Source organism: Spermophilus citellus (assembly GCF_964194105.1).
Source record: "Spermophilus citellus genome assembly, chromosome: 13".
Lineage (NCBI taxonomy): Eukaryota > Metazoa > Chordata > Mammalia > Rodentia > Sciuridae > Spermophilus > Spermophilus citellus.
Window position 1 is genome coordinate 96,399,077 of NC_138193.1, and position 25,551 is coordinate 96,424,627.

A 25,551-nucleotide genomic window follows, 5' to 3' on the forward strand; every position below is an offset into this window, starting at 1 on the left:
TGTTAGGCAAACGCTCTACCACTGAGCCACAACCCCAGCCCCCTGTCTCAAATTTTTAAAAACGGGGAGGGGAGACCACTAGGGGTGTAGCCCAGTGGCAGAGCACTTACATAGCATGAACAAAGCTCTGGGTTCAAAGCCCATTAAAAAAAAAATAAAATAGTTGGGCATAGTGGAACACACCTGTAATCCCAGTGGCTCAGGAAGCTGAAACCGTAGGACCACAATTCAAGGCCAGCTCAGCAATTTAGGGAGGCCCGAAGTAACTTAGTGAGACCCTGTCTTAAAAAAAAAAAAAAAAAAAATCGGGGAGAGCAGCTGGGGACATATCGCAGTGTTAAAATGCCCTAAGTTAAATTTCCAGTTTAAAAAAAAAAAAAAAAAAAAAGAATAAAACAAAGGCTAGGGATACAGCTCAGTGCTTGCCTAACATACAACAGTAATGGGTCGGGCTGGGGATGTGGCTCAAGCGGTAGCGCACTCGACTGGCATGCGTGCGGCCCGGGTTCGATCCTCAGCACCACATACAAACAAAGATGTTGTGTCCGCCGAGAACTAAAAAATAAATATTAAAAATTCTCGGGCTGGGGATGTGGCTCAAGCGGTAGCGCACTCGCCTGGCATGCGTGCGGCCCGGGTTCGATCCTCAGCACCACATACCAACAAAGATGTTGTGTTCGCCGAGAACTAAAAAATAAATATTAAAAATTCTCTCACTCTCTCTCCTCTCTCACTCTCTCTTTAAAAAAAAAAAAAAAAAAAAAAATTCTCTCCCCCCACCTCACTCTCTCTTAAAAAAAAAAAAAAAAAAAAAAAGTAATGGGTCCAATCCCCAGTACCCGCACCAAAAGTTCATGATTCAGAATGAATATAAATTTAAAGAATTGTATTGAATGTTTGCAGGCAAACTATAAACAGTTAATTAAAAATAATGCCTATATGGGACTGGAGTTGTGGCATAGTGATAGAGCACTTGCCTAGCATGTGTGAGGCCCTGGGTTCGATTCTCAGCACCGCATTTAAATAAATGAATAAAATAAAATCCATCAACATCTAAAAAAAATATTTAAAAAAATAATAATGCCTATAATTTCCTTTTCTTTTTGTGGTGCTGGGGATCAAACCCAGAGCACATATGCGAAGCAAGAACTATACCCCGAGCTAAGTTCCCAACTCCCCAACTCCTTTTTTTGGGTACCAGGGACTGAACCCAGGGGTGCTTAACCACTGAGCCACATCCCCAAGCCCCACTTCCCTTTTTTAAATTTGAGATCCTCCTGCTTCAGGAGCCAATTGGATTTCATGTGTTAGCACTGCACCCAGCTTAAAACACATTGAGAAAAATGAATAATTTAGTTTAAAATTCTCAAAGCAACAAAAGAATTATAAAATTAACTTTTCATATTAGATGTCTGTGAGCAAAGCATAGTGCTGAAGCCTCTTCATAAATTATTTCATGTGACCCTTATAATGATCCTTTGAGAAAAGCCTTAACGGTGACTATGTAACTTGCAAGTTCATACAAGTGGAAAAAATTATACAGCCAGATCTCACAGACAACAAAGTCCTTGGTAATAATCTTTCTACTATACTGATTGTCTGTTTTAGAAAGGGAAGTCTAAAAGAATCTAAACAAGAATTTCACCACCAAACTTTAAGGAACTTGTTATTCTGCTATATAAAGTGAGTAAATTAGCATCACTTACCATATCTGTAGCTTGATCTTCTTTCCTTGTAATTCAACTGTTTTGATCTTAAAGTCTATTCCTATAACATAGAAGGAAAAAAGCATAAGTCATAATTGTGGCTTTGTGTTTGCTACAATAAAATTCACTGAAGTAAAAATGTTTACACTTGGCTAGAGATGTAAGTAAGCTCAGAGGTAGACTGCTTAATATGTGCAAGATCCTGTGTCTCATCACCAGACCACTCAAAGAAGAAGGAAAAAAAAAAAGCCTACATTTTTTAAGCTTGTTTGTGTGATTCTAGATATGGATTATGCAAATCTTAGCAAATGGGGTCCACTATTTTAAGCCCAAGTAATATAAAATCCAGGATAACAATATAAATAAACTATATTAAAATTTTGGCTTTTTATAAATTAGGAATAAGTAGAATTGAAAATATCAAATATAACAGTTTGAGGTTTTAACACCCCCTTTCTTAGTAACTGATTTTTAAAATGTGGGCAGAAATTCAGTAATAAGAACTGGTTCATACTTTACCAACAAATTTTACTTAATTGACATAAAAAACCTATATCCAACACTAGAAAATACACTTTTAAGATGTTGGAGAATGAACATCTTTAAAAAAAAATATATACACACACACACACACATATTATAGGCAAGTGTTCTACCACTAAGCTACATCTCCAATCCCACACTCTTTAAAACATAAGGGCCATAAAAGAAGTTTCACTATATTTAAAAGTACTAGAATCATACAATGTTTTCTGATCATGACAAATTAAACTGGAAATCATTAACAAAACAAATCTGGAAAATTTTCCAAATATTTGGAAATTCACAGGTCAAAAAAGAAATTACAATGAAAATTAGAAAAACTCTGTAGAAACTATAATGGAAACATAACATCAAAATCTGTGGGATATAGTCAGGCACAGCAGCACACACCTGTAATTTCAACTACTCTGGAGTATGAGGCAGGATGATATCAAATTCAAAGCCAGCCTCAGCAACTTAGGGAGACCCTGTACTGAAATTTAAAGACAGACAGGCTGGAGGTTGGGGGGTGGGTGAGATGCAGCTCAAAGTAGGGTTTATGGAGAAATTTACAGCATTAAAAGTTTATGCTAAGAGGGAACACTTATTCTGTTTTATGCAATGAAGTGTTGCCTGATTCAAGAATTGAAAATAAAGTAAATTAAGATCTTATCATATAAGGTTTACATCAGGAAATAAAACTATAATGAGCATTTCTTCAGAAGAATACCAAAGGAATAGTCATTTAACTCCTAAAATATACGCCAAAGATCAGAACTACCAAATTTCTAAAAGTATACCCATCCAGGCTTTACTTTGAAGAGTGAAAAAAAAAATTACTAAAGAAGATAAAAGTGTGAGCTACAAATTAAACATTACCATAAGATTAAAGACACAAAAATAATATTAAAATTATGGCACACATATTTATCCTTTCTATATGAAAACTCTGAAGCTGCTCCATTGAATATGTCATCTGGCCAATGACAGTAAAATAGCCCATGTATCCTGCAGGTGATAAACTAAATAATAAACAGCTAGCAAAAAGTAAAGTGGAAAGAAGGGCTAATATCTCCATTGAGAAAATACAAAGTAAGTAAATTTGTAAAGATCAAGTCATCCAATCCTGACAACAGAACAGAGTTAATAAGCTGAAATTTATTCCACTACAGAATATCTGCAAATTCTTCATATTATCAAACACATTTTCAAAAAACAAGAGAAATTCTTTGAGAAACAGAATGCTGGAACTAAGACCTTTGCCTGAAACCTAGAAAGGACTAAAGTCTTAATGAGAATCACCTAGGAAACAGAATATGCTCATTGGCAAAAAGTGATCCTAAGGAAGCTTCTCACAGCTTGTCTTGTGCATCATTCAGCTTTGAGGATCTATCTGTATTTACATAAAAAGTGGTCATGGGGGCTGGGGATGTGGCTCAAGCGGTAGCGCCTGCCTGGTATGCGTGCGGCCCAGGTTCGATCCTCAGTACCACAAACAAACAAAGATGTTGTGTCTGCTGAAAAGACTAAAATAAATAAATAAATATTAAAATTCTAAAAAAAAAAAAAAAAACAGTGGTCATGGGTTACTAACAACAATTGTAATAACTGAAGGTATAAAATCCTTCACCAGACCTTAAGAATGCCCGCAAAAGCCCTACTGAATATTAGTAATTCTAAATAAAGAACAAATAGCTGGATGCAGTGGTGCATGTCTATAAATCCCCGCAGCTCAGGAGGCTGAGGTAGGAGGATCTCAACCTCAAAGCCAGCCTGAGCAATTGAGCAAGGCTCTAAGGAACTTAGTGAGACCCTGCCTCTAAATAAAATATAAAAAGGGCTGGGGATGTGGCTCAGTGGTTGAGTGCCCCCGGGTTCAAGCCCCACTCCCCCCCCATCCCCACCCCTAAAGAAGACACAAATAATTAATAAGAAACATTAGGGCAGGAGTAGTGGTTCTGGGGTAGAGTGTTCACTAGCAGGTGCAAAGCCCTGAGTTCAATCCTCAGCACCACATAAAAATAAATAAATAAGGTATTGTGTCCAACCTACAACTAAAAAATAAATATTTTTTAAAAAGGAACATTAAATAACATGAAAATTATCCACCTTAAATAAGAGTTAACAGACACAAAGCCAAACTGAATTTACAAATTTTCAGAATACAATATAATTATCTGACAGGATTTAAATTACTCAAGTTTTTTGGTGTGGTGGGGGGAGCGGGGAATGAGGCTTGAACTCAGGGGCACTCAGCCACTGAGCCACATCCCCAGCCCTATTTTGTATTTTATTTAAAGACAGGGTCTCACTTGAGTTGCTTAGCGCCTCACTTTTTGCTGAGGGGGGAGCTTTTTTTTTTTTTTTTAAGTTGTAGATGAACACAATACCTTTATTTTTATGTGGTGCTGAGCATTGAACCCAGTGCTTCACACATACCAGGCAAGTGTTCTACTACTGAGCCATAACCCCAGCCCATGAGGATGGCTTTGAACCATCCTCCTGCCTCAGCCTCCCAAACTGCTGGGATTACAGACGTGCTGTTTTGTTGTTGTTTTTTTTAAAAAACAAGAAAAAGTATAGTTACCATAAATCAAGGATCAAAAGTCTAAGATAACATTTTTACCACTAAAAGGGTGAGAAAAACAAAACAAGGTTGCAAATTTTAAGGCTGACTTAAAAATTTATCCTTTTATTACAGGGGCTGGGGTTGTAGCTCAGCGGTAGAGCACTCACCTAGCACATGTGAGGCCTTGGATTTGATCCTCAGCACCATATATAAATAAATAAAATATATTGTGGCCAACTACAACTAAAAAAAAAAAAATGCTTTAGTGCTTTAAAAAAAAAAAAAAGATTTCAGTCACAGGGCTGGGATTGTGGCTCAGTGGTCGAGTACTTGCCTGGCATGTGTGAGGCACTGGGTTCAATCCTCAGCACCACATAAAAATAAATAAAATAAAGGTATTGTGTCCATCTACAACTAAAAAAATTTTTTTTAAATAACAATGATTTTTTTCTAAAGTGAAAAGCAGATTTACTTTCTCAATGCTTTCAGGATAAAAGTCTCTAGTGTACATGACATACCACTGCACATCATTTTTTCATACCTCTGACTTAACATATGCTATTTATTTAAAACCTCTTCTGATACCAATTTTCTTTTCCTGGTAAATCTCCATTTATCTTTCAAGCCTTAGTTTCATTCCTATGGACCAAATACAAAAGAATTTTTCTATTTGAGCCTCAATTGATAGTGAAAATTTAATGCAAAAAAATTGCACAAAGCATATAAAGAGATGTAAAGGATACCAAGCTTCAGAAGAAAACATGTGCTACAATCTTATCTCCTCCCCTTCTCTTCCTTTACAGTAAAACTCCTTGAAAATTTACTATATATGTTGCCTCTAGGTTTTTTTTCCTCCCATCTCTTGAACAGTTAGATAAGGGGTTGAAAATATAGCTCAGTGGTAAAGGGCTTGCCTAATATGCACAAAGCCCTAGGTCTGATCCCCCAGCACAAGGTGGGGATGGGGGAAGTGGGGACTAACAGACAAAACTGTTATAAGATTCCAGTGAATACTAGTTTGATCTGTAGTGCTAATATCATTAATTATTAATTAATTGTCAAAGGACCTTTATTTTATGTATTTATTTTTATGTGATGCCGAGAATCGAATCCAGTGCCTCACACACGCCAGGCAAGTGCTCTCTACCACTGGGTCATATCCCCAATCCCTCTGTATCTCATTTTCAATAAATAATTTCTCACCAAGAAATACCTAAAACTGACACTCAACAAAATAACACTGGCTACTTCTTTTTGGTTCAAGCCAGCCTGGGCAGCTTAGGGAGACCCTGTTTCAAAAAATAAAAAGGTCTATGGATGTAGTTAAGTGGTAAAACACCATTGGGTTCAAACCCCAGCACCAAAAACAGCAACAACAAACTACCTAGTCCCAGAAAAGACATTCATCTTCCTCCCTTTTATCAGTTTCTCTCCCCTCCTTATTCCTATCCTCTCTCTCTAACTCCTCAACTTCATGGAGTAAAAAAGCTCATTCGTGAGCGAAGTACCTGCTTCTCAATTCTTTGGCCACTGAACAAAAACTTTTTTTTTTCTCTCTCGTCACTCTGTTTCAAATCATTGGCTTTATCAAGCAGCATCAGAACCATACTTTTTGTCAGTTACATTCCTAATAAAACTCTTAAGCTTATTCTGGAGACTACCAGTCTCGTCCCCTCTCCCTTTATAGTAGAAATCCTTGAAAATTTAATATACATGTTGCTTTTAGGTTCTTCTCCTCCCATCTCCTGAATAACTATAAACAGGTTTTGTTGCTGTCAACAATCTCCATGTTCCTAAATCTAAGAGACACTTTCATTGGGGCAGAAGGGGGAGTGCCGGGGATTGAATCCAGGGCCAAATGAATTCTGCTTAAGCATTCACTCTACCACTAAGCTACATCCCAAGACACCAATGGTCATTTTTATTGTTGTTTGGTTTTGAGGTACTTGAGATTGAAAGGGGTGCTTTACCACTGAGCTATAATTCTACCCCCTTCTTTTCTCTCTCTCTCTCTTTTTTTGGTATGGGGATTGAACTCAGGGGCATTCGACCACTAAGCCACATCCCCAGTCCTATTTTGTATTGAGACAGGGTCTCACTGAGTTGATGTGCCTCACTTTTGCTGAGGCTGGCTTTGAACTTGGGATCCTCTTGCCTCAGCCTGCCAAGCTGCTGGGATCACAGGCAGGTACAATGGGGCCAGGCCCTTTATTATCTTTTATTTTGAGAAAGGGTCTAACCAAGTGGCAGAGGCTGGCCTTGAACTACAATTTTCTTGCTTCGGTCTTCACAGTAATTGGCATTGTAGTAATTTTTAAGACCTCATCTGAGTCAACATAATTAGCAGTAACTGAAGCTGTTCTTCATTCCTTTTCGAACACTCTTCTGGTTTTCCTACTTTTCATGCCATTCATTCTTCAATATTAACTGCTGATTTCCCTTCATCTCTGATCCCTAGAAATTGGAAATGAATTTCTCTGTCCTATCTTCACTTCCCTAGTCTCCCTGGTAGTGGTTTTCCCTACTTTCATAGAGTTTTTTAGTTTTTAATTTTTTACGTGTAGATGGACACAACACAATGCCTTTATTTTTATGTGGTGGTAAGGATTGAACCCGGGTCCCGCCCGTGCTAGGCGAACGCTCTACCTCTGAGCCACAATCCCAGCCCATATAGATTTTAATTCTGCATCTCTCTCTCAGCCCAGATCTCTCCCCTAAACTCCAAACTCAAGACACTCAAGTACTTACATATCCATATCCCATCTCTCACAAAGACTAAAAGCAAAAATATTTTTTAAAAGGCCCAGAAGGTACTAACACATTCTTCTCTTTTCCCGCTTTCTACACTGTCCTCAACATTCTTATTCTGATCCAGTTAACTATATGGCTTCCTTCTTATTGTTCCACACTTTGGGCAGCCTGCCATCTCAGGACCTTTGCACATACTATTCATGGTGTGGAATAGTCTTCTTTTATATTATGGCTCTTTCCCCCTAGTTACAGGATCCTAAATTGCAACATTTCTCCATGTTCTCTGCTTATTGTCCATTAACACTCCCTGTCCCTGCTCTTTAAGTTTTAACATTTCCTCATTTCTTTTCAAACATCTTCTCTTTTTTTAGTTACAGAGGGACACAATACCTTTATTTTATTTATTTATTTTTATGTGGTACTGAGGTTTGAATCCAGTGCCACACACATGCTAGGCAACTGCTCTACCACTGAGCTACAACTCCAGCCCACATTTCCTTATTTATGAAACCAGTCTCTCTTGACAAAGTTTAAGACCTACAAGATTAGGGGTTTTCTTTTTTCTTTTTAAATCTATTTAAGTCATTCAAATTCCCAGCCCCAGAGCTATGTCTGACATATAACATGTATTCAAAAGAATATCTGTTGAGCCGGGCTCAGTGGTGCATATTTATAACCCCAGCAACTCTGGAGCCTGAGGCAAGAGGATCCAGGTCAGCCTGCATAGTTTAGAGGTATCCTGTCTCAAAATTAAAAATACAAATCTTTTCTAATGAAAGTGAAAGGATCCCTGAAAAAAAAAAAAAAAAAACATGGAATTTCACCAATAAGTGAAACTCATCATTTGATAAGCGCCCTCATCCAGTTTGCTTCCAATCAGTTTTTTAGAGCCTTGGGCCAGAGACTCCAATGAGATACCAAAATACAGAAAAGCAAAACAAGAAACAGGGTCAATAAAGTATACTATTTCTCATCTTTTCAGAATAAGACGGTATTTTTTAATGGAGGGGGGTGACAAAAAGGAAAAAAAAGCTGAACCAGAAAACTCCTAAATATTTTTTTAAATGGCAGAGATATCTTAAGTCAACAGAAAGGTTACAAGAAAAAAATTATCTCTCGAAGAAAATATGATAAAGTGACAAGGAACAGAATATTTGTGAGATGTAACATATTAGAAGATTAAACCAGGAGGTCTGACATCAAACACAAAAACCGAGAAACAGAAAAAAATGACATAGAAAGTAATCAAAGTTGTTATGCACAAAAACTTAATAAATCCAATCTGTTTTTGAACTAAAAGACCCACTAAGCACCTAGTATAATGAATAAAATAAAGCCTATACCAAGACACATCAGAGTGAAATTTCAGAACACCAAGAAAAGGTATAAAAGCTTTCAGAGAAACAAACTAAGTCATATTAAAGAATCAAGAATGACAACATCATCTTAATATCACCAATAAAATCCAAAGACAAAAAATGCTTTCAATCTATATCCAGCCAGTACCAAATGAAAGGCATTTTCAGAAATTAAAATCTCAAAAATCTTTAGCTACCATGTGTTGGGGCTCAGAAAATAATACCCCAAAAGGTGGCACCTTAACATGCTGAGACAGATCAAGTCTCAGAATCTTTCCTGTTTCTCTGCCCATATGCAGGAAAGGGGTCTCTTTGAAGTTACCTGAGGGAACTAAAAGCAGCTATGCCAAAAAAAATGCAACAGCCTTCAGCCCCTCTTCCCATAGGAATGGCATGTAACAACCAGGAAAGACTGACAAGGAAAAGGAGAGTAAGGTCTCTACCCAGACAGACTTCGTATCTATTCTTCTGAGGGTGGGTTCCAAAGTATGACCTGAGAGATTTTATTTGCATAACAAGACAGCCTTTGTGGCACAGTTCTGCTTCTCAATTTCACCCCCACTCCCACACCCCTACCCCCACCAGAGAGGTACCTTATGCCAAGCTATTGTCTGTTTTTCCAGGCACGTTCTTTATCCTAAAAAGCATTTACCGTACCTCTAAAATTGCTTATATTCCCCTCCTCCATGTCCTTCCCCCTTGTGAAGAGAGTATTTAAACTTAAACCACCTACCCTTGAAACTGTATGCCTTTCTCCTGTTAGTCTACTGTCAGTTTGCTTCAGCAGACTTAAGTACTGAACCTTCGGGGGCAAAGGGCCAACTTTTGTACACATGCATCCTTTCTAAGATACCTACCAGGAGATTGCTTTTCCAAACCAAGAAAGAGAAAGATATGAAACATATCAAACAGAGTGATGTATAGAGCAATCTACCCTGGAGAATGATAAGAAGTTAAATTCCAAGCCAGGTGCATGCCTGTAATCCCAGTGACTTGGGGGGGCTGGGGCTATAAGCAACTTATTAGCAAGACCATGTCTCAAAACAAAAGGGCTGTGGATATGGTTCAGCGGTTAAGCACCGTTGGGTTCAATCCCTAGTATGGGGGGGGGGGAGCTGTTAGTTCCTAGACGTATGTCTCCTGGGACTAGAGGTGGATTGGGGAAGAGGAAATAGTATTAATAGGATTTGTATGAAAAACAGAAGTGTCTGATGATTCTGAGATAAACACAAGATAGGTAAATGTGGGCTGGCGTTGTGGCTCAGTAGTAGAGCACTTGCCTAGCATGTGAGAAGCACTGCGTTTGATTCTCAGCACCATATATAAACAAATAAATAAATAAAGGTCCACCAATAACCAATAAAACTTTTTTTTTCAAGGCAAATGTAACAGTGAAGAAACTGTAAAACACAGTCAAAACAAATGGTGGTCCAAGAAAGGAAATGTAATTATAGTATACTGCTTGGCTCGGCAATTACCAAAACAACTATCATTACTATTTGAGAAGATGAAGGAAAAGGTGCCAGGAACGTTTGCTGGTGTAAAAAAAAAAAAAAACTAAATTCTTATTTTCTATAACAAGAGAAAATTTCCATAAGGGTTTTTTGGTTTTATTTTGTTTTAAGTTATAAGCAAAAAAGTAGGAAATACAGAATTGAATAACAGAAGGAAAAAAAAAAAACAGGAAAGGTAATCACAGATGGGCATGGGACAAGGACTCACTGTTGCAGCTGGTGTTGCTGCAGTCACAGCCTTGAAGTACTACCTGACCTCCAAAAATGTTACCTGTTAAACTAATAGAACTAAAAATCAGGCTAACAGAGAAGGAAATATGTTTACAAATTGATTTTCTCCGCTACTTAGATACGTCATGGCCCCAGGTTTCCTCTCCAGAATCATTCCTCCAGTTTTCCTTCTGGAGCCACAAACACAGCTTTTACAGCTCTAACTTTTAAAATAAGTAAACAGCTTTTTTAATATCAACATGCACTTGCCTTGCCCCCCACACCTACATATGGAAATTTTTTAGTTAAAGACAAAGTAGAAAAGCTTATGATAAAATTTAGGGGGATCAGCTGAGTGTGGTCATGCATGACTATAATCCCAGCCACTCATGAAGCGGAGGGAGAAAAACTACAAGTTCGAAACCAGCCTCAGGCTGGGGACATAGCTCAGTTAATAAAGTACTTCCCTCCCATGCATAAGGCCCTGGGTTCAATTCCTAGTACCTTCCCCCAGCTTAAAAAACAACAACAACAACAACAACAAAAAAAAACCTAGCCTCAGCAACTTAGTGAGGCCTTGTCCCAGAAAAAATAAAGAACTGGGGATGTGGCTCAATGGTTAAGCATCTCTGGGTTCAATCCCTAGTTTAAGGAAGAAAAAAAAAGTCAGAGCAAAATTAAAAACTCAGCTGCTCAGAGGAGCCAGGAAAACCTTAAGACTGTGATGGAATAATCAGGTTATTCAGCAACAGTACCATTTGTTAAGTTACTGCAGACAATCACAGGATTTGATCCACCGTGATTTTTTTCAAGGTTTTGCTTGTGTAAAAACACACTAGATAAATCCCCACTTTTGACAGATTTCTGGGATTCAAAGCTCAAGATTATTTCAATTACCACAGACAAATCATTTATCAATTTTCAATTACTCACTAAACTGTATCAGGCAACATATCTGACTTAATGTTGCACAAGCACCATCCAGTGGCAAGAGGAGTTAACTACAACCTCTATCCTATAAACAGGTGTTTGACAAAGTTTGACTCCTGAGTAACACATGAGTAACCTAATAATTACTGCAGGCAAAACAAACCATATGAAATACTCAAGACAACCAAAGGTTAACATTTTATAATGAAATAATTAGTATCTATGATTTTTACCAAGCAAGGCCCTCAGTTAATCAACAGTAGCCCTCATATACACATACAGAAGATTAACATTTACTAAATAATTAGTATGCTAAACATTTCTTGCATTTCACATAGTCATAAAACATTCTCCTTTATGACTGAGTAATAATACACTGTATGTATATACAATAATTTGATTATTCACTCATCTACTATGGACATTTGGATTGTTTCCCCTATTTGTCTTTTTTGTTCCCCCCCTCCATGGCAATACTGGGATTGAACCTAGGGACACTCTGCCATGGAGTGACATCCCAACACTTTTTACTTTTAGACAGGGTTTCACAAAGTTGCCAAGGAAGGACTTTTGTGATCCTCTTGCATCATGATCTCCACATGACTAGGATTACAAACATGAACCACCATACCTGGCAGTGTTTGTTTGTTTGTTTTAAATAGTCATACTAGTGGGTATGAAATTATATCAACACAGTTTTCTTTTAATTTCCTGTTTAGATGTTCAGCACTCTTTATGTGTTTATAGACCATATGTATATCTTCTCTAATAAAAGTTTATTCAAATCCTTCATCCATTTCTTAATCAGGTTGTCTTGTTGAATCATTAGAGTTCTTTGTATACTTAAGACACTTGGTACCCCCCCTTTTTTTTTTGAGACAGAGAGAGAGAGAGAATTTTTAACATTTATTTTTTAGTTTTCGGTGGACACAACATCTTTGTTGGTATGTGGTGCTGAGAATCGAACCTGGGCCACACGCATGCCAGGCGAGCGCGCTACCGCTTGAGCCACATCCCCAGCCCCTGGTACCCCTTATTAGCTATGTTATTTGCAAATATTTTCTTCCATTCTATAGGCTGTCTTTTTACTTTCTTGATAATGTCTTATGAAGCACAAAAGTTTTTTTTTTTAATTTTGACAAAGTCCAATTAGTTATCCTTCCTTTTGCTATATGCCAAAATTCCAATGATTTTCATTTTTTAAATGCCTGCGGTGGAAGAAGTTCTTGGATATTGACAAATTCCTGACAATAGAACCAAAGCTAAATTTAAATTTTGCCAACTACAACTAAGATATGTAATAGAGGGATAATACAGGCATTTCTAGTACAATATAATATGTTCTAAACAACTTTAAAAATTTTTTTTTAGTTGTAGATGGACACAATACTCTTATTTATATATATGCAGTGCTAATAATCGAACTCAGTGCCTCACACAAGCTAAGCAAGTGCTCTAACACTGGGCCACCACCCCAGCTCTAAACAACTCTTTTGTTCTGTAAAATCCACACATTAAAAATAACAAAGCTGGGGGCCCTCACCTCACACAGGCGAGACCCTGGGTTCTATCCTCAGCATGACATACAAAAATAAACAAGTGAAATAAAGGTGTTGTGTCCAACTACAACTAAAAAATAAATACTTTTTAAAAAGCTTATGAGAAAAATTAGGGTTGAGGTACACCACTCAAGTAATTTTGTTCAGGACATTAAAAAATACTAGCACCGCGGCTGGGGATGTGACTCAAGCGGTACAGCGCTCCCCTGGCGTGCGTGCGGCCCGGGTTTGATCCTCAGCACTACATACAAACAAAGATGTTGTGTCCGCCAAATATTAAAAATTCTCTCTCTCTCTCTCTACCTCTCAAAAAAAATCTAAAAAAAAATACTAGCACTATTAAAAAGTCATGTTCATTTCTTAATAAAGAAACAATCACAGTAAAGTGTCAAATTTTATGCTTAAGTGAAGGTACATTCATGAAAAGGGATATAAGGAAGGTCTGAAACTGTAGAATTATGAAAGGAGGGGTAAAATGTACAAAGATAATATATTTTAGAACTTCACAAGCTTTCTTTGGCCAAACTGCCAAGGGCAAGAGTGAAGAGTGAGATTAGATTCTGCACACTTCTATATTCCTGTGGAGTACACTGTACTTAGCTGGGTCAGTGTACTTAACATAATGTGCTAAAGGGAAGCACATATGACCCAATAAATGGCTTCTCCATTATTCTGATAATCATTCTCTTATAATAACAAGTGGCTGGAAGCTAATTCACATTAATTTATTTCAGCAGAATATACCACACTTACTATACACATCAAATAGTAGACAAAATTCTTCTGTTGAGGGAACGTACATTCAAGTGAAGGCCCCTCCCCAAAAAATAAAATGTCAATATCAATGGTGATAAATGCTATAAAAGAACTGAAGGGAGAGCTTATTTTATATAAGAAAAATAGGAGGTAAGGAATTTAAGATGTATCGGTATTTGGGGAAGAGTATTCCAGGCAGAGAAAACATCAAGTATAAGAGGCTGAGGCAAACATGCTTAGCACAGTCAAGACATTCACAAGGGGGCCAGGGATATAGCTCATTAGTAGAGTGATTGCTTACCATGCAAGAAGGCCTAAGGTTAATCTCCACTATGAGGGGTGGGGAGAACACAAACATGAGGATTTTAAGCAGAGTGATGAATGCATTCTACTCCATGAACCTGATATAGCTTTATTTGAGTCATGTTTCATTCTCTCAGCAATATTTTGTAATTTTTAGAATCTAGGTCTTGCATGTGTTTTGTTAACTTTAGCCCTATTATATTTTCATTTTTTGGATACAGTTCTAAAGGATTTTCTCTTTGAAGTTTCATTCTATAGTTGCTGAATATAAAAATGTAATTGATTTTTGTATACTGACCATGTATCCTGAAACCTTTCTATAGTCACTGATTTATTCTAATTGACCCTTTTAAGCAGAGAGAGATTTCTTAGGATTTTCTACGTATATAATCACATAGCCTATAAATACACTTTTTTACCCTCCTTTTGAACTTTTGTGATATTCTATTTTTTTAAAATAATTTTATTGAAAAAAAAATTTTATTGAAATATTATTTACTTGCCACAGCTTCAAGTATTTAAAGTATACAATTGAATGGTTTTTAGTATATGTTTTTAAATTAATAGCATACCTTTGTTTATTTTTATATGATACTAAGGATAGAACCCAGTGCCTCACACATACTAGGCAAGTGCTCTGCCACTGAGCCACAATTCCAGTCCTTGTGACATTTCTTTCTTATTTACTAGCTACAACCCCTAATATTATTTTCTGTTTGATCTTAGTGTTAATCTGGAAGTTTTACAACTACCATATTGACTATACAACATTTAGCAGGCTAGAAAACGTCCTTTGGTTTCTAGTTTCTCCAATTATCATTAGTTGTATTTATGTTTTTTACTATACCTACCAAGATTATCATCTGATTTTTCTTCCTTATTTCTTTAAAATAGTCAATTACATTGATGTTAAATGTGGAATTAACCTTGCACCTGGTCATGATATATATTATTTTTTAAATAAGTTCCTGGATATAATTTGAAGTTATTTAGTCAAGGATTCTTACGTACATTTTCATATCTCTATGTTCTCTAGGGATGTCACACCTTTATCTGATTATAGTATCCAAAATAAGACTGGTCCCATAAAAAGACTTGCAGAGTACCCTTCTGTATTTACTGAAAGTGTTTAAGATTGGTATTATTTCTTCCTTAAACATTTTCTAGAATTCACCAGTGAAGCCACCTGGACCTTAAAATTTCGTTCACAAAGGTTTCTAATTGATTCAATTTAAATAATGTATGTCTACTTATTATTACTAAAAGAGAAAAGTTGAAATATCCAACTATATAATTGTGGACTATCTATTTCTCCTTCCAGTTCTGTCAGTTTCTGGTTTAAGTTTTTGAAATTCTGTTACTAGACATGTAAATATGACAAATTGATTATTCGTTTTGAAAAGACCCTCTTTATTTCTGGATACATATACCTTGTTCTGAAACCTACTTGTTTAATATATTTTAGGTTTTTGTTTTATGATGCTGGGGATTGAACCTAGAGCCTTATACACATGCTCTACCAATGAATTATACCTCCACATGATCTAACATTAATATAACCAACCACCCTCATTTATTTATCAGTACCTTTAGATATACCTAATCTGCATTAGTTGCTTGAAAGTTTATGACATATATCTTTAACTAGCTGTCCATCATCAAGTGGTATTATACTAATTCTTGCATTACATAAGAAAAAATGATCATAAGAGTATACATCCAAAAAAAAAAAAAAAAGAGTATACATCCATTTTCTTCCTCTAGTCATCAACCTATTTTTCTCCTACAGGTAATACATCTATTTTACTGCTACATGCTATAAATCCTATCAAACACTAATTTTTATTTATTTATTTAGTTTTAAACAATCATTTTTAAACAAACTAAAAACTGGGGGAAAAGTATATAGTTCCCCATATAGTCACCCACTTTCAATCTTCTTTATTCCTTTGTGTAGGTCTGTTTCCATCTGAAAGAATTTTCTACAGGCTGAAAAACTTCCTTTAACATTTATCAAGAACACAGATTTTAAAAAAAAACCAAACTTACCTCAGCATTTGTTTTGTCTAGAAAATGTATTTATTTATTTAGGTAAGACATTTTAGGATTTTTTTTTTCCTTTCAGAAGATAAAATGTTGTTCCATTGTCTTCTCGCTTGCATTGTTTTTTTCTTTTTCTTTCTTTCTTTTTTTTTATTGTTGGTCGTTCAAAACATTACATAGTTCTTAATATATCATATTTCACAGTTTGATTCAAGTGGGTTATGAACTCCCATTTTTACCCCGTATACAGATTGCTGTATCACATCAGTTACACTTCCATTGATTTACATATTGCCATTCTAGTGTCTGATGTATTCTGCTGTCTATCCTATTCTCTACTATCCCCCCTCCCCTCCCCTCCCCTTTTCTCTCTCTACCCCCTCTACTGTAAATCATTTCTTCCACTTGTATTATTCTTCTCTTACCCATCCTTTCCTCTTATATGTAATTTTGTATAACCCTGAGGATCACCTTCCATTTCCCTTCTCACACCCTTTCCCTCGCACCTCTCATCCCTGTTTAATGTTAATCTTCTTCTCAAGCTCTTCGTCCCTACCCTGTCCTTGGTTACTCCCCTTATATCAAAGAAGTCATTTGGCATTTGTTTTTTAAGGATTGGCTAGCTTCACTTAGCATAATCTGCTCTAATGCCACCCATTTCCCTGCAAATTCTATGATCTTGTCATTTTTTAATGCAGAGTAATACTCCATGGTGTATAAATGCCACATTTTTTTAATCCACTCATCTATTGAAGGGCATCTAGTTTGGTTCCACAATCTTGCTATCGTGAATTGTGCTGCTATGAACATCGATGTAGCAGTGTCCCTGTAGCATGCTCTTGTTAGGTCTTTAGGGAATAGACCGAGAAGGGGAATAGCTGGGTCAAATGGTGGTTCCATTCCCAGCTTTCCAAGAAATCTCTATACTGCTTTCCAAATTGGCTGCACCAATTTGCAGTCCCACCAACAATGAACAAGTGTACCCTATTCCCCGCATCCTCTCCAGCACTTGTTGTTGTTGGACTTCATAATGGCTGCCAATCTTACTGGATTGAGATGGTGTCTTAGGGTGGTTTTGATTTGCATTTCTCTGACTGCTAGCGATGGTGAGCATTTTTTCATGTACTTATTGATTGTATGTCCTCCTCTGAGAAGTGTCTGTTCAGGTCCTTGGCCCATTTGTTGATTGGGTTATTTGTTATCTTTTGTCTAATTTTTTGAGTTCTTTGTATACTCTGGATATTAGGGCTCTATCTGAAGTGTGTGGAGTAAAGATTAGTTCCCAGGATGTAGGCTCCCTGTTTATCTCTCTTATTGTTTCTTTTGCTGAGAGAAAGCTTTTTAGTTTGAGTAAGTCCCATTTGTTGATTCTAGTTGTTAACTCTTGCGCTATGGGTGTCCTATTGAGGAATTTGGAGCCTGATCCCATAGTATGTAGATCATAGCCAACTTTTTCTTCTATCAGACGCCGTGTCTCTGATTTAATATCAAGTTCCTTGATCCATTTTGAGTTAACTTTTGTGCATGGCGAGAGAAAGGGATTCAGTTTCATTTTGATGCAAATGGATTTCCAGTTTTCCCAGCACCATTTGTTGAAGATGCTATCCTTCCTCCATTGCATGCTTTTAGCCCCTTTATCAAATATAAGATAGTTGTAGTTTTGTGGATTGGTTACTGTGTCCTCTATAATGTACCATTGGTCCACCCGCCTGTTTTGGTACCAGTACCATGCTGTTTTTGTTACTATTGCTGGGTAGTATAGTTTGAAGTCTGGTATCGTTATACAGCCTGATTCACACTTCCTGCTTAGCATTGTTTTTGCTATTCTGGGTCTTTTATTATTCCATATGAATTTCATGATTGTTTTAATCTATTTCTACAAGAAATGCTGTTGGGATTTTGATTGGCATTGCATTGAACTTATAGAGAACTTTTGGTAATATCGCCATTTTGATGATGTTAGTTCTGCCTATCCATGAACAGGGTATATTTTTCCATCTTCTGAGGTCTTCTTCTATCTCTCTTTAGGATTCTGTAGTTTTCATTGTATAAGTCTTTCACCTCTTTTGTTAGGTTGATTCCCAAGTATTTTATTTTTTGGGGGGGATATTGTGAATGGAGTAGTTGTCCTCATTTCCGTTTCAGAGGCTTTGTCGATGATATACAGGAATGCATTTGATTTATGCGTGTTGATTTTATATCCTGCCACTTTGCTGAATGCATTTATTAGCTCTAATAGTTTCTTTGTAGACCCTTTTGGGTCTGCTAGGTATAGAATCATGTCATCTGCAAATAGTGATAATTTAAGTTCTTCTTTTCCTATTTTTATGCCTTTAATTTCTTTCGTCTAATTGCTCTGGCCAGTGTTTCGAGGACTATGTTGAACAGAAGTGGTGAGAGAGGGCATCCCTGTCTTGTACCAGACCTTAGAGGGAATGCCTTCAATTTTTCTCCATTCAGAATGATGCTGGCCTGTGGCTTATCATAGATTGCTTTTACAATGTTGAAGTATGATCCTGTTATCCCTAATTTTTCTAGAGTTTTGAACATAAAGGGATGCTGTACTTTGTCGAATGCTTTTTCTGCATCTATCGAGATGATCATATGGTTCTTATTTTTAAGTCTATTGATGTGGTGAATAACATTTATTGATTTCCGTATATTGAACCAGCCTTGCATCCCAGGAATGAATCCTACTTGATCATGGTGTATACTTTTTTTGATATGTTTTTGAATCCAATTCGCCAGAATTTTATTGAGGATTTTTGCATCTAGGTTCATTAGAGATATCGGTCTGTAGTTTTCTTTCTTTGAAGTGTCTCTGTCTGGTTTCGGCATCAGGGTGATGTTGGCCTCGTAGAATGTATTTGGAAGTTCTCCCTCTTTTTCTATTTCCTGAAATAGCTTGAAAAGTATTGGTGTTAGTTCCTCTTTAAAGGTTTTGTAAAACTCTGCTGTATACCCATCCGGTCCTGGGCTATTCTTAGTTGGTAGTCTTTTGATGGTTTCTTCTATTTCCTCTGTTGTTATTGGTCTGTTTAGGTTGTCTATATCCTCCTGACTCAATCTGGGCAGATCATATGACTTAAGAAATTTATCTATGCCTTCACTATCTTCTATTTTATTGGAGTATAAAGATTCAAAATAATTTCTGATTATCTTCTGTATTTCTGAAGTGTCTGTTGTGATATTGCCTTTTTCATCCCGTATGCTAGTAATTTGGGTTCTCTCTCCTCTTCGTTAGCATGGCTAAGGGTCTGTCGATTTTATTTATTTTTTCAAAGAACCAACTTTTAGTTTTGTCAATTTTTTCAATTGTTTCTTTTGTTTCGATTTCATTAATTTCAGCTCTGATTTTAATTATTTCTTGCGTTCTACTTCTTTTGCTGTTGTTTTGCTCTTCTTTTTCTAGGATTTTGAGATGAAGTATGAGATCATTTATTTGTTGGTTTTTTCTTTTTTTAAGGAATGAACTCCAAGCAATAAATTTTCCTCTTAGAACTGCTTTCAATGTGTCCCATAGATTCCAATATGTTGTGTCTGTGTTTTCATTTAACTCTAAGAAGTTTTTAATTTCCTCCTTGATGTCTTCTAAAACCCATTGATCATTCAGTAACCTATTGTTCATTCTCCAAGTTATGCATGATTTTTCCTTCCTTCTTTTATCGTTGATTTTCAGTTTCATTCCATTATGATCAGATAAGATGCATGGTATTATCTCTACTCCTTTATACTGTCTAAGAGTTGCCCTGTGACATAATATATGATCTATTTTTGAGAAGGATCCATGTGCTGCTGAGAAAAAAGTGTAACTACTTGATGTTGGGTGGTATATTCTATATATGTCAATTGAGTCTAGGTTGTTAATTGTGTTATTGAGTTCTATAGTTTCCTTATTTAACTTTTGTTTGGAAAATCTGTCCAGTGGTGAGAGAGGTGTGTTGAAGTCTCCCATGATTATTGTATGGTGGTCTATTAGACTCTTGAACTTGAGAAGAGTTTGCTTGATGAACATAGCTGCACCATTGTTTGGGGCATATATATTTATGATTGTTATGTCTTGTTGGTGTATGGTTCCCTTGAGCAGTATGTAGTGTCCCTCTTTATCCCTTTTGATTAACTTTGGCTTGAAATCTATTTTATTAGATATGAGTATGGACACTCCTGCTTGTTTCCGCAGTCCATATGAGTGGTATGATTTTCCCCAACCTTTCACCTTCAGTCTATGTATATCTTTTCCTATCAAATGCGTCTCCTGTAGGCAGCATATTGTTGGGTCTTGTTTTGTGATCCATTCAACTAGCCTGTGTCTCTTAATTGGTGAGTTTAAGCCATTAACATTTAGGGTTATTATTGAGATATGGTTTGTTCTTCCAGCCATATTTGTTTATTAATGTTACTAAACCTGATTTGTTTTCCTCTTTGATTACTTTCCCCCCTTTATTGTCCTACCTCCCACTGTTGGTTTTCAGTGTTATTTTCCATTTCCTCTTCCTGTAATGTTTTGCCAAGGATTTTTTGAAGAGATGGTTTTCTAGCTGCGAATTCTTTTAACTTTGTTTATCGTGGAAGGTTTTAATTTCATCTTCCATCCTGAAGCTTAATTTCGCCGGATACACGATTCTTGGCAGGAACCCATTTTCTTTCAGTGTTTGAAATATGTTATTCCAGGATCTTCTAGCTTTCAGAGTCTGTTGAGAGATCAGCTGTTATCCTGATTGGTTTACCCCTAAATGTAATCTGCTTCCTTTCTCTTGTAGCTTTTAAAATTCTCTCCTTATTCTGTATGTTGGACATCTTCATTATAATGTGTCTAGGTGTGGATCTCTTATGATTTTGCATATTCGGCGTCCTGTAGGCTTCTAGGATTTGGGATTCTGTTTCATTCTTCAAGTCTGGGAAGTTTTCTCGTATTATTTCATTGAATAGATTGTTTATTCCTTTGGTTTGGAGCTCTGTGCCTTCCTGTATCCCAATGACTCTTAAGTTTGGTCTTTTAATGTTATCCCATATTTCTTGGATGTTCTGCTCATGGTTTCTTAGCAGACTTGCTGAGCTGTCTATGTTCTTTTCAAGTTGAAATACTTTGTCTTCATTGTCTGATGTTCTATCTTCTAAGTGATCTACTCTGCTGGTAGTATTCTCAATTGAGTTTTTAAGTTGGTTTATTGCTTCCTGCATTTCTAGGATTTCTATTTGTTTGTTTTTCATTACCTCTATCTCCCTGTGAAATTGATCTTTTACTTCCTGGATTTGTTTATGTAGTTCCTTGTCAAAGTGATCTTTCATTGTCTGATTTTGCTGTCTCATGTCTTCCTTGAGACTCCAGATCATCTGAAGCATGTATATCCTGAACTCTTTATCTGATATTCCATCTGTTGCAGCTATTACCTCTTCTAAAGTTGAGTTGACTTGCATTGCTTGTGGTCCTTTCTTTCCTTGTCTTTTCATACTGCTCGCGTTTCTTTCTGCTTGGTGAAACTGTTGTTTTTTTGAAATTTTCCCCCTATTTATTTATATTGCTCTTGTATAGTTGGGAAATCTCCCTTGCAGGGCGGGTAGTGGCTGTGCTCCTCCTCTAATTAGGGTGATCTGTCTACCACGCTGGTCGGTCGCAGGTCTGCCCACCCTGTGGGCGCGGGTGGCGGCTCTGCTCTGCCCCCACTCCAATTGTGGTGACATAACTACCACGCCCTCGGGTCGTTGGTCCTGATCCGGATGTGGGCGGCGGCTCTGCTCGGCCCCTACTCCAATTGGTGTGACATGTCTACCACGCTGACAGGCCTCTAGGCCTGTTCGGCCGGTGGGTCGCAGGTCTGCCTACCTTGCGGGCTCGGGCGGAAATTCTGCTCAGCCCCCACTCCCAGTGGGGGTACCTGACTGCCTCTCCAACGGGTCGCTGGGTCTTTTCCGGACATGGGCGGCGGCTCTGCTCCACCCCCACTCCAACCAGTGTGACGTGACTGCCTCAGTGCTACTTGTCCACCACGCTGGCAGGCTACCGGGCCTGTCCTGCCAGTGGGTCGCAGGTCTGCCTGCTAGGAGCCACAAGCATATATACGATGTATGGCACCTTTGGTTGTAAAGTGACGCCAGCTAGCCACTGAGATGATTATGTTAAAATTTACATTCATATGCAAACTGGACTCCCGCTGTTCACCTTGGCCTGCTACCGGACTCAAGTTACGGGACTTTACGGGACTGCTGGAGAGTTCCCATTGGTTGGGGAAGGATAGTAGGAGGGAATTCCGGAGGAGGTCGGAGGAGACGGGGGGTTCCGGGACGCGCGGTTCCGGTCAGACACCCTCGTGGGAGGACCGGTTTTTGACTCGCTGGCGCGGAGAGTGTTAGCGGCTTTTTCAAAATAAAGTTTTGTTCCTGCTTCAGTGGCTCGTGATTCTGTGCCCAGCCAAGACTGCGGCATTTGGCGGCCCGTACGGGGAACGCCTGAAGCTTAGAGGTGAGTAAATTGCTCGCCCCTGAGGGAAGGCGACAGGATGGATGACCTTCTCAGAAAACAATGTGTTCTTGTTTTGATTTATTTTGTTTTTATTTCGAGCTCCCTAGCCCTAGAATTTTCTCAGGCGAACTGGAAAAAATGGTTGGCTCAAGGTTTGAAGTTATTCAGCCCTGAGAAAGAGAAAATTGATACAACCATTGTCTGCTCCGTCTTTGTTTCATTCTGCTTCGGCTTTGTTTTATCCTACCTTATTGGGTTAGGTTATAGTAGATTAGAATCCAATAAAAAACAAACCGAAAAACTGTTAAGTAAATTGTTAGAGGTCCAGACTATGGTAGAAAAAACGCTAGGTCAAGCAAAAGAGAAGGTCTCTCAAGCTAGTCAGACAGAGGAGAATTTAAAGAAAGCAAGCTTAGAGGACAAGCAGCCATCAGGTGGAGAATTACAACAGGAGGTTGCTACCAACTCCGTTCTATCACCAGAGGGCGTAACTCAGCCAACAGCTCCATCTACCGCTGAGCGGCCCTCAACTACCGTAGTTGATGGACGGAATTCTGAGGCAGGACCCCAAAGATTAGCATGCCCTGTACTTGAGCAGGCAGGAGGGCAACGAATTCACCGTGCTTTAGATTTCAAAACAATAAAGCAATTAAAGGAGGCTGTAACGACCTATGGGCCGCAAGCTCCCTTCACAATAAGCATGGTTGAATCTGTTACCAACTTGGACATGACACCAGCAGATTGGGCTAACATGTGTCGATCTGTGCTAAACGGAGGACAATATTTGTTATGGAAGGTTGCCAATGAGGAATTTTGCATGGAGACAGCTAGGCGAAATGCAGAAGCTGGGTACCCTCAAAGAAATATGGACATGCTATTGGGAAAGGGACCATATGAAGGTCAAAGACAGCAAATTGAATATGACCCTGGCGTATACGCACAAATTGCTGTAGATGCAGTTAGGGCATGGAAAACTTTACAGGGGCATGGAGACTTACAAGGTCAATTATCTAAGGTAATACAAGGAACTAATGAACCTTATGCTGAATTTGTAGATAGACTTATTCAGTCAGCCTCTAGGATATTTGGAAATACAGAACAGGTAATGCCATTTATAAAACAACTGGCTTATGACCAAGCAAATCGTTGCTGCAGAGAGGTCATTAGACCATGGAGACATGAGGATTTAAACACATATATTAAATTATGTAGAGACATTAATGAACAGGGGCAAGTCTTAGCAGCAGTACAACAGGCTTTAGATGCCAGGCCAAGAACATGCTATAATTGTAATCAAACAGGACATTTTAAAAGGAGTTGCCCCATAAGAGGAGGGTTTAACAAAGCTGGATATCAAAGGAATAGAATACCAGGTATTTGCCCACGATGCCGTAGAGGGAGACATTGGGCTAATGAATGCCGTTCTCAAACCACCATAGAGGGTATTCCGTTATCAAAAAACGGACAAGGACCAAGTGTTTACCCACGATATCGTGGAGAAAGGTATCAAGCTCCATTGCCAAAAAACGGACTAGAGGGCCCAATGCCCCGGGGCCCCAAACCACAAATATATGGGGCAATGGAGGAACCCAACAGCCCCATCAAGGTAGTGCCCAGGACGCATTATCCATTAAATCCCTCATCAGACAAACTAGAGGGAGCGCAGGGCTGGACATCTGCGCCTCTGCCAGAGCAGTACTAACCCCAGAGATGGGAATTCAAATCATTCCCACAGGAGTAAAAGGACCTCTTCCCAAAGGAACAGTAGGCTTATTATTGGGACGCAGTTCTTCTACACTAAAAGGACTTATGATAAGTCCTGGGGTAATTGATCCCGATTATGAAGGTGAAATAAAAATTATAGCTAGTTCTCCAAGAGGTATATCAGTAATTTCACCAGGAGATAGAATAGCACAGTTATTAATAATACCCAGCCTGCATGATAAATTTTCCAGTTGTAATGTAGAAAGAGGTTCCAAGGGATTAGGCTCCACAGGTGTAGATTGGGCTATGCTGTCTTTGAATTTAGATTCTCGCCCAATGCTAAAATTAAATATTCAAGGACATGACTTTAATGGGCTGCTGGACACAGGAGCTGACCTTAGTGTCATCTCTCGTCAAGAATGGCCAAAATATTGGCCATTACAACAAGCCACTCAAACGCTTCGAGGCCTAAGAGTGGCAACAAATCCCCATAGAAGTGCTATGGTATTAGATTGGAGGGATCCTGAAGGATGTGAAGGAACTATACAGCCCTATGTATTGGATCATCTTCCTGTAAATTTATGGGGACGAAATGTCCTAGATCAATTAGGATTGACATTAACAAATAACATCAATCCTAACGTGCCCACTACTAGGGCTAAACAAGGCTTTAGGAAAGAAAAAAGATTAAGAGAACAAGAACAAGGTATGACAGCACCTATTCAAATAGATCAAGAAATAAATAGACATGAATTGGGTTTTCAGAAAGGGCCACTGAGACAATCAAAATTACTTGGAAATCAGAAAGACCAGTGTGGGTTCCTCAGTGGCCCTTGACTAAAGAAAAGATACAAGTAGCCCATGACTTGGTCAGACAACAGTTAGCGGAAGGACATATACAACCTTCCGTATCCCCCTATAATACTCCCATTTTTGTCATTAAAAAGAAATCTGGTAAATGGAGATTATTACAAGATTTAAGAGCCATTAATAATGAGATGGTTATTATGGGACCTGCTCAATCAGGGATTCCTCAATTGTCTGCTTTACCAAAAACCTGGCATGTTTTAGTTATAGATATTAAAGATTGTTTCTTTTCAATTCCAATTCATCCCGAGGATAGTCCACATTTTGCATTTACTATCCCTGCACTGAATCATGAAGGT

The 25,551-nt window shown here is 38.0% G+C and overlaps 1 protein-coding gene across 1 annotated transcript in view; it reads right to left on the reverse strand.

Moving 5' to 3' along the window:
• The window catches only part of RAB10 (RAB10, member RAS oncogene family), a 101,937-nt gene that overhangs the window by 29,492 nt on the left and 46,894 nt on the right, over positions 1–25,551 (reverse strand). The window contains exon 2 of the mRNA XM_081264104.1: positions 1,707–1,767. Coding sequence (XP_081120230.1) covers positions 1,707–1,767 — 61 coding nt within the window. The remainder of the gene's footprint in view (positions 1–1,706; positions 1,768–25,551) is intronic.